The 20,324-nt window shown below is 47.5% G+C and overlaps 1 protein-coding gene across 1 annotated transcript; it reads left to right on the top strand.

Annotated features, from left to right (window-relative positions):
* Positions 1-14,382: 14,382 nt before the first annotated feature.
* LOC124701730 (pentatricopeptide repeat-containing protein At1g74750-like) lies at positions 14,383-19,682 on the top strand. The gene is made up of 3 exons (XM_047233822.1): positions 14,383-14,628; positions 15,984-16,079; positions 16,862-19,682. Exon 3 carries the CDS (start codon positions 16,865-16,867, stop codon positions 19,445-19,447), a length of 2,583 nt encoding a protein of 860 aa, XP_047089778.1. The 5' UTR covers positions 14,383-14,628; positions 15,984-16,079; positions 16,862-16,864; the 3' UTR covers positions 19,448-19,682.
* Positions 19,683-20,324: the final 642 nt, after the last annotated feature.

The raw sequence follows: 20,324 nt of genomic DNA, 5'->3' as shown, positions 1-20,324 counted from the left end.
ACCATGGACAAATTGTTGTCAATTAACCTCCTTAGTAACCAACCGAACTCACAACCTTCTCACAAGTTCACCGCAATTTTAATAGCCTACTGACATAAAAAAGACGACTTTTTTCATAGGCTAACAGAACATTGCGAACAAAGTCTATGTCTGGAATTCATATTCAATTTGCAAACAGAGGACCAGATCTATGCATTCATAACCAATTACCCTCACCTCGAAATTGGGCCTCACCTTCTATTTAGATGTAGTACCAGAGGGCGAACTTGTGAAGGAAGTCGGCGAGGTGAACCTCCGGGCGGCCGCGGCTTAGTGGCAGCAAATGGGAGGGGGGCAGCGTCGCTTGCTGCCACAAGGAGCGCCGCCGCTACCTCTCACTATTCGGCGCCGTACTCTTGCGCTTGCTGCTACGATCGCCGTTGTCCTCTTATTAGGCGGTAGTACCAGTGCTAATCGATGCCAGGTAGTATTGCTTGATTTGGCAAGACAGAAGGCAGAGAGAGCGTCGGGGTCGGAGGGGAAGACAACTTCGTACACGACTATGCAACACCTGACACGCCAGAATACCGCCGAGGATGGTTCGGTTTTGGGCGCAGCAGAGTAATATGCGGATCGGGGCGGTAGCAGCTTCGACGGAAATGACATTTAAGCTTGTCAGGCCGCTGGCGAGATGCAGCACAGCAAGGGAATGAGATGGAATTGTTGTGGCGGCGGCGAAGCCGTGTTCGGGGCCTCAGCTGCGGCTGCTTCGGATTATGCGGTGAAGAATCTGGTGGGTGTGAGAGAAAACGAGGAATTGTGGGAATTTGTGAGACATCCCTTGAATTTTGCAGCTCCTCTTCCCTGCTTCTTCTTCCCTTGCGTGGACGGTGCCGCTACTGCCGCCGCTCCTCTTCCATGCCACTGCTGCTCCTCTGCTTCAGTTCCTGCAGCCGCTGCCTGCTGCTCGCCTCCCTCGGCCGCCTGCTAGCCTCCTCCGCTTCCGCCGCCGGCCAGCCTCCCTCCGCTGCCTTCTTCGGCTTTTGGTGCGGCGCCGGCTCAGATCGAGAAACGAGGGGGGAGACGGTTTGGTCATCAGCGCATCTCCAGCGGGCCGACGCATTTCGGACGTCCTTGCGTCGGCCCGCGGACAAACCGTGTGGCTTAGCGCGACCGTTTGCTTGGGTTTCTCCAGCGGTGCGGACGTATTTTTTTACCGGGGACAGCGTCAAGCTCGCTAATGGCGTTTCACGTTCCGTCGAGGACTGCCACCGGCGATTAACTGTTCCCGCGCGTGCCCAATACATTGGCAAGTTTCGCCGGCGTTTCGCGTACGCGGGAAACGACCTGCGCGCGAACGTCGTTTCCCGCCCCGCCGTGGCTATATATGGTGGACACCGGCGGGGACGACGGGCACACCTCAAGCTAATCCATCCATGGCCGGGCAGAACCTTAGTTGGGAGCACGTTGTTCAGATGTGCCCCCACCTCCACCGGGAGGAGGAGGAGGAGGTAGCCGCCGCCGGCGTTGAGGCCCAGCAGCTGGACCTGGAGGCGGCGGCGGTGGAGGTGGAGGTTGCGGTGGTGGAGGCGGCAGAGCGCGGAGGGGCGCCTCCCGGCGACCAGGGCGGAGATCGCCAACGCCATGGCCGAGCTCGCCGACGTCAGGGCCGAGCTCGCGGAGGCGCGGGCGGCCATCGTGGCCCCTCCGGCGGACGTCGTCATCCACGACATCACGGACGACGACCCCCCCCCCGTGCCCGGCCGCTTCGAGTGCGCCGGCGACCGGCGGGTTCCGCTCGCGTCCTTCGAGTCCCTAGGCCGGGGATGCCCGGCCGCCGTCGAGCTTGGGTGGCGGAGGAGGAAGCCCACAACTATGTGATGGCCATGGCTCGGGGGTTAATGTGCTCCGACCTGGAATCGCTCCAGCGTAGGGGCTCTTCTCCCGCGCGGGTCGAGCAGGAGAACCAGGAGCTGGAGGCCGCCATCGCCGCCAGGGACGAAGCGGTGGCGGAGGCGGCTAGGGACAGGGCCCGCTTCATCGCCGACGTGGCGGCCATCTAGGCGGCGGCCCAGGCGAACGAGGACGCGGCGGCGGTCCAGGCGGCGGCGGAGGAGGAGGCGGCCCAGGCAGCGGCGTTGGCGGCGGCTACCCAGGTGGCGTTCGCCCAGGCGGAGGCCCTGTGGGACAGCTCCCTGGCCGAGGCCTCGAACGGCGCAGGTGGTGGGACAGCTCCCTGGCCGAGGCCCTCGAACGGCGCAGGTGGCAGGACGAGATGTCCGTTCGCCGGCGTGCGCGAAGCGCTCCCGCTTCAACGACGGCGTCAGCCCTTCCGGCGGCCAGTGAATGGATCGTAGCGAACAAGAGGGGGGGTGAATGGCGCTACGACAAGTTTTAGCCTTTTTCAATTTTAGCGCAACGGAAGGTAAAGGTGATAGCTTTAGCGATAGCGGTGTTCCTACAATGATACTAGGACAAGTGCAACAAGTAAAGGAAACAACAGGATAGTAAAAGTAAGGAGCGAAACAACCGGAGGGCGCGGAGACGAGGCGAGGTTTGTTTACCGCAGTTCCTTCCACAATAGGAAGTACGTCTGCGTTGAGGAGGTGCTAGTCTCACACAAGAGACTAGACGGCCACACCACGAAGGAAGGCCTCACCTTCTTCCTCGAGAGAGCTCCACGAAGGTGCTCCCCCACTTCCACTAAGGCACCGGTCGAGGCGGTGATTCCTTCACAAGGTTGGGGCGAGCTCCACACACAAGGATGCTCCCCAACACCCTATGGAGCTAGTACATCACCAAGCTAGCTTCCATAGCTCCACATCTCCAATGCTCCACAATAGGAACCATTCCAATGCTCCACCAAGGAACCCTTCCAATGTTCCACCAAAGGAACCCTTCCAATGCTCCACCAAAGGAACTCTTCTCCAATGCTCCACAAGAGGAACCCTACCACCAAGATCCACTAAGGAGTACCACGAATTGGCGAACTTTCTTCCGGTAGAATGATAGATCGGGGTCTCCTCCACCACTCCTCAAAGTATGGGCAAGATTGGTTGGATGGTTGGGGAGATCCCCTCTACTTTGAGCTCAGCAACAATGGAGGAGAGAGAGAGAGAGAAGAACTAAATCGGGCTGGAGAAGAAGGGGCCTTTATATAGGTCCCTCCAAATCCAACCGTTATGTGCTGTTTTTGCCTAAGCGGTACTACCGCTTCTGGGAAGCGGTACTACCGCTCTGAGTTCGAATCCCCACAGAACTTGTCCACGTGGACACATCGCGGTACTACCGCTTGCGGTACCGCTCGAGGTACCGCAACAGGGTCCAAACCTTACTGGACTCGAAGCGGTACCGGAGCGGTACCACAGCGGTACTGCCGTAACGCATTACAGTACTTGAGCGGTACCGTCAGCGGTACTACCGCTTGCGAGCGGTACTACCGCTAATGGTACCGCACAGGTACCGTAACGAGTACTGTGGGACTATCTCTTGTGCAAACCTCAGAGCGGTACTCAGAGCGGTACCAGTAGGGGTAGCAGTACTACCGCTCCTGGTACCGGTAGTACCGCTTTGGCTAAACCAGCTTTTTCCTCTTTTCCTCTCCTACCATGTTACCTCGCTACACACACACAAAACCAGAAAGCCTAAGAACTACGCTTCGGTCTTCTGATCATAGTGTGTCCGGCGAGGGCACCGTACACCTTGCAAACCTATCAATGACAAACTTTGTGCACGGTTAGAATTGTTCGAGTGTTGTTATCAAACAAACAAAACAAGGGATATAGATCTTGCTCTTACAATCTCCCACTTTTTGGTGTTTGATGATAACACACGAATTTGCAATAATTCATAGGATATTATGATAAGGTATTTGGTTTGCAAGAGTAGGCGAAGCTCCCCCTAGATGTGTGCATATTTAGAATATGCATTTATATACAAATGCACACATCCTAGAGAGAAACTCCCCCTAGATTCTACAAACCAAGCACAAGTGCTAAAAAGAGCATATGACAAGATCATGTAGCACAAGCATACTATGGAGGCAAGTATACGTGCATATAGGAGAGTTTGGGTAAAACTTTTCATACCTTTGTCTTGAGAAAAACCAAACTCATAATAATGAGAGCCTCCATAGAATTGACGTAGCCAATCAAAGGATACATAGTGAAGACCATTAAGCTACTATGAATGATTAAGTCTTAATACAAACCGGGGGATCGGGAGATCCGCAAATAGAGTAGCAAGCACACATACGAATAAAGTTCCAAATAACTAGGGGAAGGTTTGATGCCAAGGCCGAAAGAACCAAAACGAAGCCACCAAGCCCTTGGCATCCCCATGCAAATTCCCGTCCTAATAGATCAACTTCTCCCCTTTGGCATCGAGACACCAAAAAGGGAGAAGAAGCATGCTAACGCCCCAAGGGATCACTCGTCATCATCCTCCTCCTCCTCGTCGTCGTCGTCTTCATCTTCATTGCCCTCATCCTCAACATCTTCCTCCTCTTCATCTTTGTCTTCATCATCGTCGTCTTGAGCAGGACCCTTGCCGTGAGGTGGTGGGGAGGGACGAACAATGTGCTCAGGGATGGAGTCCTCGGAACTCGACCAAGTAACCTTGGACTTCCACTCACCGGGAGGTGTGATGTTGTCCTCGGAGCCCTCGGAGACAGGAAGTTGCATATGCCTCATCATCGCCTTTTGGCGTTGGCGGATTTTCTTGTTGTCATGGTGAGCTTGATACATCCTATCTTCAAGGTCCCTCTTGAAGCAAAAAGACTTCTTGAGGCGAGCGGTGAGCTTGGCGAAGAGGCCCTTGGTCTTGACAGAGTTGGGCACATAGTCGGAGTCATCACTATCGGATTCTTCGTCCTTGTCCTTGGGAGCTCCCTTGCCGAACCTTGGAAGATCATGGTTCTTGACAAGAGGACTCTTCTCCTTGTGGATAGTGATGGGGTGGCATTGCTCCATAAGATTTCCGCGGTGAGCTTCATCCCACTTAAGACAAATAAGCTTCATGATGTAAGGCCCGTATTGAGGAAGCTTGCGAAGGAAGGCACAGTCACGCATCTCATGCCAAATGTAGTCCATGATGTCCAGTTGCTTGCCGCGGCCCCTCATCTCATGAGTACGCACAAGAAGATTCACAAGGAACCCATGCACTTCATCATGGTTGGTGTGCTTGGGGTTGATGGTGCTGCGGTAGATGCGATTCATGATGTCGTAGACGGGGAGAAGGCCTTTAGTGCTACCACACAACATCCTCCCTCGAATGTAGAGATTGGCAATTTTCTCCTTGGCCATTGGCTTGGCTTGGAGATTAATCCAGAAGGTGTTGAAGTCATTCTCGGGGAGCTCATAACCGATTCCTCTAGCAAAGTCCTCCCATGTGGCCTCCATCACATGCTCCCTAGTCATCCACTTGAAAGAGCGAAAGCCTCCCTCATCCTCAAGAAACACTACAGTGGCATAGAATTGACATATCACCTCTTTATTGTAGACTTGTAGTGATGAGAGAAGGTCATCAGAGGAATGAGCCCTTGTTCTTCGCATATCTCAAGTGCTTCTCCAAAGTACTCGAGGTTAGAGTTGAGCTTGTCCATGCTGATGGAGTATTGGGGGCAGCAATTGAACTCTTTGACCCCATAGACCTCATTGTAGATCCTCTCTTGGTTGATATGATGAAAATAGTGATTGGGGCATTGATGAGCGTTTCTTGGTAGCAAATAAGGATTGGCCCCTCGTACTTCCATGAACTGGCCTTTCTTGATGTCAACCATTGATCTTTGAGGGCCCCTTGGGCCCCTTGCGCCAACTGTTGCTTCCCTCTGTCGCTTGGTGGTTCTTGCCGGTACAATCTCCTCTTGCTCGTCTTCATCCCGATGACGACGAGAGGGTGGCTTAACCTTGCCACCACGGGTCCTAGGAGCTCCTGTGAATAGCAAAGGTTTGGGAGGGAATAGAGGGTAAGTGCACAAGCCACGAATTTAAAGATCAAAGAGAACACTAACAAGCAACATTAGTGAAACTAGTCAAAGCGGTAGTACCGCAATTTCGACCCGGTAGTACCGCTTGAACCGGTAGTACCGCTCGTGAACGAGCAGTACTACCGCTCAAGCTCAGCACATCTAGATCGAGATTGGGCGCATGGCAAATCAGCTCGTAGTGTCACACATTGTTGCTAGCTAGTATCCCCGCACATGTAGAGCTTCCAAGAGAGCTTCTCCACCATACAACTCCATCAAACCCTAGCCTATGCATCTAGGGAGTTCAACACACCCTAGAGAGAGAGATTAGGGTTCATACCGGAGGACATGGCGGAGAAGGAGGTGGGGAAGCTTCTCCACGGAGGAGATTTGGCCGGCGGCGGCTGGAAAAGGAGATCGGGGGCCGATCTCCTCGAGGTCTTGAGCTTGGAGGAGCTGTTGACTTGAGGTGGAAGAGGAAATGTGGTGATTTGGGGTGAAACCCGACTCCAACCGGTACCTCTAGTCAAAAGATGCAAGCGGTAGTACCACTCGTAAAAGCGGTAGTACCACTTACCGGTACTTACCCGGTACTTAGAGCGGTAGTGCCGTTCTGGGGATAATGTTTAGTTTCGTCAGATAACTGCCCCAGAGCGGTAGTACCGGCCTGAGAAGCGGTAGTACCGGCTTCCAAACTCAAAAACACTCAGATTTTGGTGTAGACTTGTGCTTTTAGACTGAGTTGGCTCAGGAGATAGTTGATGGCTTAGGATTAGATGACGGAACTGTTAAGGTACTACCCAACCAAGCTTGCAAGAGTCAAAACAAGAAAAACCAAGCTTGGGTGAATCTCCCAAGAAGAAACAAAGAGAAAAGAAGAAACGAAAAACCAAAACAAGAAGAGAAAAGAAAACAAAAGGAACACAAACTCCTCAAGGGGGAGGTTGGTGGCCGAAACCACCGTGTAAGAGTTTGGTAGTGTGAAGTCGCGTAGAGACCTAGGACTCACGACTACAACTCAACATGAAGCTCATAGTCACTTAATTGACGAATAGCATATGCTTTGGCTTTCTTTGTGCATCATGGGGGGAGGGATAGCTCAATAAATTTAAACCGCACTCCCCCTATGTTCATGTGTGCTTTACATCTAGACATATGGCACAAAAGTGGTATGAGTATCCACTTATGATACAATGTCCGGATGAGAAGCACAAAGGTAGAGAGGCAAACCTTGACGATCATCGATAGAGAGTGAGTCCATTGTCTTGTCGGGCACATTTGGGAAGAATTGATACTTGGGATTGCTATACGTTGGACCCCATCATATCTTGCTCTTGAGTATGTCTTGTACTTTGCTTGAATTATGAAAGAGTCTTGACAATTTAGCACCCCGGCGAGAATAGATCAAGAGGATAGGTTCTTGTGAGGTTCCTTGATCTTCATCATGATTTTGGTCCTCGTCATTGTTGTTGATGCCGAACTTGAGGTTGTGGAAGAGGTGATCTAGCGTTTGGTTGTCCAATGGAAAATACTTGGCCTTGTGGTGTAGATGGCTCCACATAGGTGGAACTTCGTCCTTCCCCGGCACTCATAGAAGGTAGCTTTTGAGATCGGCGAGAGCCAACACCCATCCTTCCTATGGTAACCGGGGGAATTGCATCTCCTTTCTCACAAGAAGCACTTCGCCTCCTCCAAAGAACTAACATGTCCATCGAAAGGTCTCATCACTCAATACCACAAACCACACAATAGACTCATACTCCATCATCATATTTGAGCGTATTCTTGGGTTTGTCTCTCACTTCCGGCAACCCTAAGAGGTTAGGGTAAGAGTATGGCTAGGAGCAAATAGTGGATTCCTTCTTTGCCAATGAAGACATCCAAGATCTTGCGCATAAACTCCACTCCATTGTTGCTTCTTCTTGCAGGAATTATGTCATAGAATTTGTATTGAAATTGTTTGAGAAACTTCATCATGGTTTATTTTCTTCAACACAATTCCTACAAAACACAATCTCTACACAAAGAAGCAAATTCCATTAGTCCTAGACCGTGGCCTCTTGAAGAGACTAGCTCCACAAGAGAACCACAACATGTTCATAATAGTATGTACAAAGACCCAAGAGTGTAAAACAATGAACAAAGAGTGCATATGTAAGAGTCTTGACAAGGTAGAACTTGATTACCACCTTGTCAAGGCTCTAATACCTTTAAGCTTGCTTGTGTTGTCATCTTGAGAAAGATAGATATAAGGACTTGATGACGACAATGAATTCCTTGCTTCCAGACATAAGACTTGTGGCTTCAAGATTAACCACCCAATAAGCATCTCCGAAAGCAAGGCCCCTTCATGGATCAAGAGTTAGAGATAGGAGCCCATTTTTCAATGGGCCCTATCTTCACATTCTTCTTTTCATTGATCCTTCTTCTTCTCTCGATCTTCTTTGGCATGATTGCCACTTCTCCTTCATTGCATAAGTCCTCATAGGCGTCGATGACTCCTTCCAAGAATTGGATTTGTACTTGAAGACTCTCAATCTCGGACCTCAAGTTGTTAGCTTCATCTTCACGATCCAATAGAGCTTCATCAAGAAGAGAATTCCTTCTCAAGAGTGAATGCTTGTGTCTCTCTAAGGTGGCAATGTCGTCCTCATGATTACGACAAATGTAATCCTTGCTTGAGCGTTTGTATTCTTCTATGGCTTCATCTTGCATAAGCTTGACCATCATAAGTTTGTCCTTGCTTCTCTTAAGATAAGAAATTTCATCCTCATGGTTACAACAAGTGGCATTTTCTTTGCTCAAATGGATCCACTCCAACAAGGATTCATTTTGCCTCTCATTCACTTCAACTAGCTTGGCCTTGTGTTTCTTGAGAGTGGCAATCTCTTCTTCATGATCACAACATTGCACCTTCTCTTTACTCAAGCGATAGTATTCATTTAAGGCCTCCTCTTGAGTTGAGATGACTTCCAAGAATTTTGCATTGTGTTTTCTCAAGAAGCAAACTTCGTCAAGGAGCTTGTCACAACATGAGTTAGGACCTCCATCTTCTTTCTTCTTGGCAAAGGTTGCGACATCCTCAATTGACCATTCATGATTTTCTTCAAGATAATCTTTCTTTGCCTTGAGCTTGTCCAACCAACCAAGAGCATGATCCCGGTCCTTGATAAGTTGGGAGATGAGAGAGTTGTTAAAGTCTTCAAGAATAAGAGCACTAGCTTCAAGAGTCATACGCATGCACACTTCTTCTTCATAAGCTTGGGTGAGAGAGATAATCTCTAATTCCTCCTTCTTTTCAAGCCTTTCCTTTTCTACCATATGGTCTTGATCTCCAAGCATGTTAGTCCTAGGCTTCTTGGTGGAGGAGATCTTGGTGACGTCGTTGTTGGAGGTTAGCTTGGAGAGCCCTTTGGGGAGAGATCTAAACTTGCTCTTACGAATGAGGTATCCACCATTTAAGTCCCTTCTCTCGTAGATACAATCCCCAACGAAGTGACTTTTGTCGCCGCAATTGTAGCAAGAGCTTCTTGGTCTTGAGTTTCGTTTCTTGTTTCCACTCCAAGGAAGGAGAGCATTGTAGAACTTTTTCTTGATCCAAAGGTCATCCACAAATGTTGCTCCAAGATCTCGCATTTGAATGGCGAGAGCAATAAGGCGCCGATACATCTCTTCGGGCGATTCTCCCTCTTCCATGACAAAGTCGTTGGCCATCACTTCATTAAAACGAGAGCATTGGATGCTCCCATTTCCAAGGAAGAGCTTGTCAAGTTCATCCCAAGCTTCCTTGGCGGTCTTGAGCGAGCGGATATGAGCGCGGTCCTTGGGAGTAACGGCCAAGTGAATCATGTTGATGGCGATGGCGTTGAGTTGGTCGTCCACCACTTCCTTTCTTGTCAAGTTCATTGGATCTTGTGGTGAGTATCCCTCTTCAATGATACGCCAAAGTTCGGTAGAGGCACTGCGCACATGTGAATGCATTAAGAATTTCCACTCTCCAAAGCTATTAGATTCAAGTAATGGTGGTGAACCATGCGACAAAATGCAAGGCATGAGTATTGGGACATCTATGACATAATCACTTGGTGGAGACACCGCGTGATTATCTCTTATTTGTCCCGTAACCGGAGATTCATCCTTCCCTTTTGATGAGGTGTCAACATCCTCAAGATCTTTTTCCAAAGGTGAATTTGTTGATTGCTCAACAACTCCAACACAACGAAAAGTGTTAACTTGTGGTCGAAGAACATTGACACCTCTCTTAGCATCTATGAAAGAGTTTGATTTTGGAGTAATCAACTCCATCATCATAGCCTTCAATTGAGATATGATGGATGACTCCAATTTCTTGAGGTCATCCAAAGTAGCCGGAGTATTATCGGCAATTGATGATGGAGATGATTGCTCACCGGGAAGGACTCCATTCACAACCACCTCTTGTTCGGCCATTTCTTAGGCGGTAAAGCCCGAGCAAGAAAACCCGCTCTGATACCACTTGAATGGATCGTAGCGAACAAGAGGGGGGGGGTGAATGGCGCTACGACAAGTTTTAGCCTTTTTCAATTTTAGCGCAACGGAAGGTAAAGGTGATAGCTTTAGCGATAGCGGTGTTCCTACAATGATACTAGGAAGGGTGCAACAAGTAAAGGAAACAACAAGATAGTAAGAGTAAGGAGCGAGACAACCGGAGGGCGCGGAGACGAGGCGAGGTTTGTTTACCGCAGTTCCTTCCACAATAGGAAGTACGTCTGCGTTGAGGAGGTGCTAGTCTCACACAAGAGACTAGACGGCCACACCATGAAGGAAGGCCTCACCTTCTTCCTCGAGAGAGCTCCACGAAGGTGCTCCCCCTCTTCCACTAAGGCACCGGTCGAGGCGGTGATTCCTTCACAAGGTTGGGGCGAGCTCCACACACAAGGATGCTCCCAACACCCTATAGAGCTAGTACATCACCAAGCTAGCTTCCATAGCTCCACATCTCCAATGCTCCACAATAGGAACCCTTCCAATGCTCCACCAAGGAACCCTTCCAATGCTCCACCAAAGGAACCCTTCCAATGCTCCACCAAAGGAACTCTTCTCCAATGCTCCACAAGAGGAACCCTACCACCAAGATCCACTAAGGAGTACCACGAATTGGCGAACTTTCTTCCGGTAGAATGATAGATCGGGGTCTCCTCCACCACTCCTCAAAGTATGGGCAAGATTGGTTGGATGGTTGGGGAGATCCCCTCTACTTTGAGCTCAGCAACAATGGAGGAGAGAGAGAGAGAAGAACTAAATCAGGCTGGAGAAGAAGGGGCCTTTATATAGGTCCCTCCAAATCCAACCGTTATGTGCTGTTTTTGCCTAAGCGGTACTACCGCTTCTGGGAAGCGGTACTACCGCTCTGAGTTCGAATCCCCACAGAACTTATCCACGTGGACACATCGCGGTACTACCGCTTGCGGTACCGCTCGAGGTACCGCAACAGGGTCCAAACCTTACTGGACTCGAAGCAGTACCGAAGCGGTACCACGGCGGTACTGCCGTAACGCATTACGGTACTTGAGCGGTACCGTCAGCGGTACTACCGCTCATGGTACCGCACAGGTACTGTAACGAGTACTGTGGGACTATCTCATGTGCAAACCTCAGAGCGGTACTCAGAGCGGTACCAGTAGGGGTAGCGGTACTACCGCTCCTGGTACCGGTAGTTCCGCTTTGGCTAAACCAGCTTTTTTCCTTTCCTCTCCTACCATGTTACCTCGCTACACACACACAAAACCAGAAAGCCTAAGAACTACGCTTCGGTCTTCTGATCATAGTGTGTCCGGCGAGGGCACCGTCCACCTTGCAAACCTATCAATGACAAACTTTGTGCACGGTTAGAATTGTTCGAGTGTTGTTATCAAACACACAAAACAAGGGATATAGATCTTGTTCTTACAGCCAGTAGTAGGCCGCGCGACTGCGAGTAACCGAGGCCGGTGTAGGCCGCACGACGGCGAGTAGGTACGGCCGTTGTAGTTTTAGGTCAACTCGACTAACCATCTCTGTAAAGATGGTCCTTTTGGCCAATCAATAGTAATGAAAAAAATAATTTGCTTACCTTCTCACTACCGACCGGGCCCGGATGCACCCAACGCGGACAGTTTCCGCGACGGCCGAGCGTCCGCGGAGACGCAAACCTGGCGCATATTTGGGCCAGGTTTGCGTCTCCACGGACGGCCCGGTCACTATGCGTCGCGCCGCTGGAGGTGGTGCCAGACGCATTTCCGGTCACGGCGGACACAAACGATCGCTCAGCGTCCGTTTGCGTCGCGCCGCTGGAGATGCCAATCCTACAAAAAAAATCACATCTCAACATGACACAATACCACAATAGTTCAAGTGACAACAATAGTTCAAACTTAAAATTCAAGTTACCCGCAAAAAGAGTTAAAGGTTGGTTCGGTTGTAACAAATGATCTAAATCAAACATGAATAAAACCAATGGGAGGGGTTATTTTCTGAAGTTGCAAGTGATGCCCAATGCAGAAAAAATTAAGTATGCCCTTAATCTCGCTTAGGTGGAACATTTAGCAAAGCAGAAGCATTACGCCTCCCTTCTGGCATGAGTGTTTGCTTGGGCTCGACGTGGAACAAGGCCATGTGCTTAAGCAATTTGCATGCGCTTGCGCGGCGCGTGCAAGGGTGGAAAAGGGTGATAAGATCGATGCTCGATGTGTGGCAGAAAAAATTGGGAAAACAAATAGAAAAACACATATAGATAGAGTTCAGAAAACTCCCACTCGGTCTCTCCAACCCGAGACACATACAAACACACGGCGAGGGAGAGAGAGAGAGTAGCTAGGAGAGAGGGGAGGTGGCACGACTTCGCTTACGCCATTATGCACATCGGTAAAGCTCCTCCTCTACCACCAGCCTCATGTCTTTGGGTCGTTGACCTCAGGCTTTCGGCAAAATTCACGAATGAAATTGACCTCCACAGCTTAAGGAGGCATGTCATCGATTCTCCCTGCAGATTCCTGTACTTGTGTTATGTCCGTCCAAAGAACAAGAAAAGACACCAATCCGTTATTTTTTAGAAATGATTTAGCAATATTAACATGTTCTGTAAAGGATACGGTTGCCAAAGTATCCTTCCTTCTGGTCATGTCATGTCCCACACGTGTTGTGTGCGCCACCAAATTAAATGGGTCGTGGTCTCGTGGAGGAATATACGCCACCCAGTGATTGACACATCATCATTTATTGATTTATTTTACTTCTCTTTATCTATATAAAATTTATTATTTTGTTTTTGCTTCCTGTCACGAGTTTCGGTTGCATCTTCTGGATTTTCATTCATCGCCAGCCACCAAATTCCCACGGCTAAAATCGTAACACACGTCCTGAGAAACGCACACACGTTCCCATCCAGCACACATGCACACGTTTGTTCATGTGCTTTCTTATATGTTTCCGATACAACGGCAACTCATCAGACTGTATACATCGTCTCAGGTTTCATATATTTTCAGGCAATATTGTGAGTTGCGAAGTTTTAACTGATGACATTTAAGCAAAAGAGTAGAGGATTGATTGCTAACCAATTAAGCAACCAATAATGTGTAGGTCCCAGTAACTTGAGAGTGTGTATGACCTTAGTTTTACTTTGACTTTCAAGTACAAACTTACTACTATAAAGCACATGCAAATTTATATTAAAATATCGATATTGACATTTCTTCTCGACGTAAACACTACAAAACGAAATCACATCAATAATACATGTACATTTTTCTTTGTGGAGGCCCCAAATAATCATGTTTGGATGAAATTTCACACATGCGTTTTCATATTACAAGATACACTACTTTTTTTTTACTTTACGTGGTTTTATAATGCTTATGGTGTCTCGAAGCGAGAGAACTAATACGTTTCGAGACATAACAAGCTTTAAAAAATCATGTTTACAAAGAAGTAAATGTTTCAAAACTAATATTCCATTCATAATGGTTTGTTAGAGTACACGTTTTAAGAAAAAAAATTAACTTACTAATTTGATCAACAAAAATATAAAATATATACTTAATGGTACATTTTTTTGGTATGTATCTCATGATTTGTTGATCGAAATTAATGGTTAGACTTTTTCTCGAAATGTGTAATATCGTAATAAACCGGTATGGAGGTAGTATCTCCACTATATATGTCCAAGGTAGAGTAAAATAAAGCATTTTTCAATTTTATATGGTTTAGCTCGGCGAATGGCGATAGATAGTATCAACGACGATCTCTGGGATAAAATGGAAGGGTCCGAGAAAGGAGGAGGCAGCTGACAATCTTGACTTGCGTAGGAAGTTGCCTGTCCCCTGCTTTTTTACACAAAGCCCCTCCTGCCGCCACGCTCCTTCCCTAACGGCCACCGTTCCCCACCCTGCAGCAGCACAAGAAAGATACCCGTCCGGCCGAGCTCATTCCGGCCGGATCCCGAATTCGCACGCACGCAAACAAATTCGGGTCTCTTCTTGCCCCCCAATTCAATCGCGCTCTCCTCCCTTCTCCTCCAAGCTTCTCCCACCGCCGCCGCCGCCGCCGCCCACAGGAGTAATTGAGGGAGGGAGGGAGGGAGAAGGCGACGTCGCCGGGGCGCCGGCCACGGCCCACGGCACGGCGGCGGGGCGGCCTCGTCTCTCGGATGCTCTTCTCCTACCAAGGTGAGGGAAAAAGGATCTCTTTTCGCTGTGCTTCTCTACGCATACATTGTTACCGGAAGGGAATTTGTAATGTTGGGGGGAGTCGGCCGATAGCGCGTCGCGGCCGCCCTCGGCCGCCGCCACCCCTCGCTCTTCTTCCCGGGGTTGCGATTCAACGCCCCAACAACCCACGCCACCGCGTTAGCCCTAATCCATCCCCGCTGCGGGCACTCCTGTGCAAGGAAGCGATTGGATCCTCACAAGCCACAGGGAGGGGCCAGTTCTTGTCTCCAACAAAAAAAAAATCGGCCCTTTCCCCCTTTGCATCCAGCTCTCGTGTACCATTTTGGAATTACTGGTGTACTATGCATTCCTTCACCAATTGATATATCTACCCATGCTGTAGGAGTACTAGGGCTTATGTTAAGCGAAGCCAGTATTAGATGTAACAGAACGACTCCTGTTATTTTGGAAACAATCTTGGTTTCAGATTTTGTTTCGCCTGCTTCAGTGCCACCTTTTTTTCTGCCTTATGGCTACATATGTTGCCGAGGTAAAGTAGGGGTCTTAACTCTGGACTTATCCTTAAGAAGCCCTCCTCCAACTACAAACCTTCTAATAGGCTACCAAACCCTGGGTGACTTTTGGAATTAGTCTGTAAATCTACAAACTTTAGATAACCATTTGGCAGAACAAACATATAAGTCATGGGCACTAAATCTCCGTTTCTGAAGAAAGCCTCTTCTAAGCCAGAAAAAGCTCCCTCACAGCTTGTCTTTGTATGCTGACTAAAGCTTGAGCTCATTTAGCCAGTCCAGTTTATGAGTTGGCCAATATTGACATTAACAATGCCAAAAGGAAATATTTATTTCCGTTTGTGTTTGACCAATATTGAAGTAAACAGCTTGTCTTAGAGTTTCTAATGATAGTCTGAGCCGAGAAGGAAATGAATTGTTTTGTGAAAGTGTGTTGTACGGTCAGGGTGGTGCATTAAGGGCACACGCAAAATTGTTTCAGTCCATTCTCAAAAAATAAACATTTTTTCTCTCAGGTGGTAATGTCTCCTTGCAGTCTTTCCACTTTCAAATCCTAATAAGATGGCTTCCACTAAGAACTGAATTTAGATCTGATTAATCAAACTTATTACATGTTCATTATTTTGTTTTAGATTTGGAATTCAGTATGCCTGATCATTAAAAGTAGGCTAGGTAAAACAGTTACTCTGAAATTAAGACTTAACTATACAAGGCACTCCTTCTGCTGTACATAATAATCTACTAGACTGATTGAGTTCATTCTTCTAATTTAATATACAACTAGTTATGGACCCTAAGCATCATATAACAATACACTAATTTTAACCGCTTCTTTTGCAGGTGTGCCATTGAGGGGTCACATGGATATCCGCGGTGGTTAGAAGTCCCACATATATAGGCATTGTTGCAATTGTAGATTGATTTATTTATTAACCAGTACGTCTCCCCCTCCTCTCTCTCTCTCTCTCCCTCTCTCTCTCTCTCTCTCTCTCTCTCTCTCTCTCTCCATGTTTTCCACCATTAACAATGGTAGTACTTTACTTAGTTGTAGCTGAACGATTTACCCTGTATGACTTGCCACCATTTATTTTTACTTTTATTCATGCTAGTAATTTATATTGTTCAGTTGCTCAAACAATAATTTATTTCTTTCACAGCACATAATATTACTATCTCTTAAAAAAATAAAGATTTGACAATATAAGCACAAGAAATGGGTCAAGAAGTATCATTGTAGGCTTGTAGCCCATTTATACACCATATCTAGCTTGTATACTGTTTCTAGTTGAATACCACCTTGTCTGCCTAATTATATTCTATTTTGCTTATCAATTTAATGAGAAGAGTCTTCTTGGATGCAATCAATGATGAAATATATGTATCATATATGAGGGGAAACATTACTAGCATGCAGTTAGATTGTCATGAACATATATTACTCAATACGTATTAATCAGTTCTTAATCTCCAAAGCGGAAGCACCATAATTTTGTGTTTTGCATATTCACTTAATAATATCTCTTTTATGGTTCCCTATAGCCTAATTCCTTATGACCTGATACTGTTTTTATGATTCTGTGCCTTATATGATAATAGTTCATCCAAGTAATGTTATCACGACCTTGTATAGTCTAATCAAAATTTTGAAAGCAGGACCTCCTGTAGATGCCATAATATACAAGGTTCTAGTTTTCAATAACGCTTTGAATTTCTTGCAGTTCATGTTGAGGGCAAAGCAACTCAGCACTCTATCCCAGTGTGCACGGTCCTTCTATCTTAGTGGGTCGAGATGTGGTAGTGCCGATGGAGCTTCGTGCACATGCCCTGAGGATGACACTAGTGGTTCAAAGAGGCAGTCTGTGAGTGGTAATGAACAAAAGTTTCAGTCGCCCTGCAGATCTTCTGCGAAGGCTCAGCCTCCTCCTGCACAGCATATTGGTGGTGCTACTGGATACCTGCCTCAAGCTGTTCATGTTAGTCCTTCCACCTCATCTCCAGACAAGGAGCCAGCATCTAGCAACAGAAGAAACCCTCCTAGTAATCATCAAGTTCTAGGAAATAATTATGTACAGCCATCTAAGCAGACTGCCAAGACCATTTCTCAGTCTGGAATTGCAGGAGCTGGTGTATATTCTGAATTGGTAAATCTGAAATCGTCCTCAAATAATGGAAGCATTAAGCAAGCTCCACAGGCTGGTGCCAACTATTCTACCAAGCCCTTATCTGGTGGCCAGCAGTCTAATAACAAAGCACATAATCAGCATAGCTATGCAGAGGCAAATATGCCTTGTGCCCCTTCCATGCAAAATGATTTTGGGAAGGGGGTCTCAAGATCTGGATATGCAAAGTCAAAGCAGAATTTCTCAGGGCCATCTGCTGTATTGTCTAGTTCACAGTCACAAGTAAGGAATCAAAGACACCCTGGTCAGATCCAAGCAAGTCACCATTCTAATAGTCCTAATTCAGATGGCAGGTGGGCTGGAGTTCAAACTCGAAACTTCTCAGCTCCAGCTGTTTATAATGGTCCGTGTGACAAACCTCAGGGTCCTGTAGGTCAGGGCCCTATGGGAACAATAAAAACCCATGGTGGAGGACAGGGGTCTAACTTAAAATCATTGAAGTCATTGCGGACAGTTGAACAGTATTACCATACCCTGCAGCAAATGAAATGGGGTCCCATGACTGAACATGTTCTGGATAATCTCCATTGCAAGATAGATGCATTCCAGGCTAATCAAGTACTGAAGCTGCTTCGTGACCACAATATTGCGCTTGGTTTCTTTGATTGGTTGAAGCGGCAACCAGGGTTCAAGCATGATGGTCATACCTATACGACCATGATAGGTATCCTTGGACAGGCCAGGCAGTTTGGTACAATGAGAAAACTTCTTGATGAGATGAACACAGTTCACTGCAAGCCAACGGTGGTAACCTACAACAGATTAATACATGCATATGGTCGTGCAAATTACCTAAGGGAGGCTGTTAAAGTATTTGAGGAAATGGAGGAATCTGGCTATGAGCCTGATCGGGTAACGTATTGTACATTGATTGATATCCATGCTAAAGCAGGTTATCTGGATGTAGCAATGGATTTGTATGGCAGGATGCAACAAGTTGGCTTGTCACCAGATACTTTCACTTACAGTGCCATGGTTAATTGCCTTGGCAAAGGTGGTCAGTTGGCAGCTGCTTATAAGCTCTTCTGCGAGATGATTGAAAATGGCTGTACACCTAACCTTGTTACTTATAACATAATAATTGCGCTGCAAGCGAAAGCAAGAAATTACGACAATGTCGTGAAGCTGTATAGAGACATGCAGGTTGCTGGGTTTCGTCCCGACAAGATAACATACAGCATTGTCATGGAAGTTCTTGGTCACTGCGGCCATCTGGATGAGGCCGAGGCTGTCTTCCTTGAGATGAGGCGCGACTGGGCTCCTGATGAACCTGTATATGGTCTTTTGGTGGACCTCTGGGGCAAAGCTGGCAATGTCGACAAGGCGCTAGGATGGTACCATGCAATGCTTCAGGACGGTCTGCAGCCTAACGTGCCCACCTGCAACTCCCTCCTGAGTGCTTTCCTCAAGATAAACAGGTTTCAGGATGCCTACAGCGTGCTCCAGAACATGCTTGCTCAGGGACTTGTTCCGTCTCTGCAGACATACACCTTGCTGCTCAGCTGCTGTACGGATTCCCATGCACAGATGGGTTTATGCTGCCAGCTCATGGCAACCACTGGACATCCGGCCCACATGTTCTTGCTGTATTTGCCTGATGCGGAACCTGGTGGCCAGAATGTGCAGGACCACACCAGGTATTTTCTAGACATGATGCACAGTGAGGACAGGGAGAGCAAAAGGGGCTTAATGGACGCCGTGATAGACTTCTTGCATAAGTCCGGCCTCAAGGAGGAGGCCGGCCTCATATGGGAGGTGGCCGCCCAGAAGAATGTGTACCCGGACTCGGTGATAGAGAAGAGCTCGTCCTATTGGCTCATCAACCTCCACCTGATGTCGGAGGGCACCGCCGTGACCGCACTGTCCAGGACACTTGCTTGGTTCCACAGGCAGATTACCGTCATGGGGTCCTGCCCTGAACGGATCGACATCGTCACCGGCTGGGGAAGGCGGAGCAGGGTCACCGGGTCGTCCTTGGTTAGACAGTCGATCGAGAAGCTCCTGCATCTCTTCCAGTTCCCGCTCTTCACTGCCCGCGGCAACACTGGCTGCTTCATCGGATGCGGCGAGCCGCTCAATCAATGGCTGCACAATCCGTACGTTGAGCGCATGCATTTGCTGTAGTGGCTGCTGCTGCTAGGTTATCAAGTCAGTAATAAACGAAACAGGTGCAGTTTTGTGGAACAGTCATCAGTTTGGATGGAGCACCTGTTTCTAGTTTCGTCTTAGCGTGTGTGTGCGTTGTGTCAAGGGTAGGGATGGTCGAACTTTTCTTATGTTTTGAAACTTATTTATTTGTGGGAATGATCTAGAGATTGCATCGTCATATTCTGAATTAGCAATGAGAATTATTTTATGATGGGGTGAACTGTAGGATTCTTGTTGAAACCAATGCATTGGTAATTGATATACTGATTCTTACTGCAAAGATTACTGATATTGGGTCGCACCTGCACCTTGAGCAAAGTTTAGAGAAGGTGGAATTCATTCAGGATCAGTAATGGTGTTGACTATTTTATTGATTCCATAAACCAGGTGATTATGGTGAGTTCTTTTACTATTAGTTTGAGATGCTTCCTTTATACTCCACTTCTTTAACCTGTTTAGTAGGTGTGGTCGAAATATTTGATTCTCCATTGCTTCATGCAGCAGTCCTATGTGCTCTACTGCCATAATAAAAAAATGGATCCTGATGAAATCTATGCTTTTCCTGAAAGTCGCAACCCGAATACAAGGGAGTGACAATATTTGCCTGAAGAATTATTTCTGGTTGCTTATATTTGAGTTACTGTAGATAAAAAAAAAGGGAAAATAGAGCTCGAGGAAAAGAGAAAAACATCTGAAAAAGACCAATGCATGTTTTTTATGTGTCCTGAAATTTGCTTTGGAATAGTACATGTTCTTGCCAAATAGTGCTGCCGTTATGTATGTAGAGGCTTGTAGCTACACCTCATTGGTTGGATGAAATGTGACAAATGATGACAAAATCTGAAAGAGTTGC

Source organism: Lolium rigidum, chromosome 3, assembly GCF_022539505.1.
Source record: "Lolium rigidum isolate FL_2022 chromosome 3, APGP_CSIRO_Lrig_0.1, whole genome shotgun sequence".
Taxonomy (NCBI): Eukaryota; Viridiplantae; Streptophyta; class Magnoliopsida; order Poales; family Poaceae; genus Lolium; species Lolium rigidum.
Note: the sequence above shows the minus strand (reverse complement) of the source record. Positions and strands in the feature narration are given on the sequence as shown.

Excerpts from the sequence above, each read along its gene's own strand:
- LOC124701730 (XM_047233822.1), top strand. The coding sequence starts at position 16,865 with ATGTTGAGGGCAAAGCAACTCAGCACTCTATCCCAGTGTGCACGGTCC.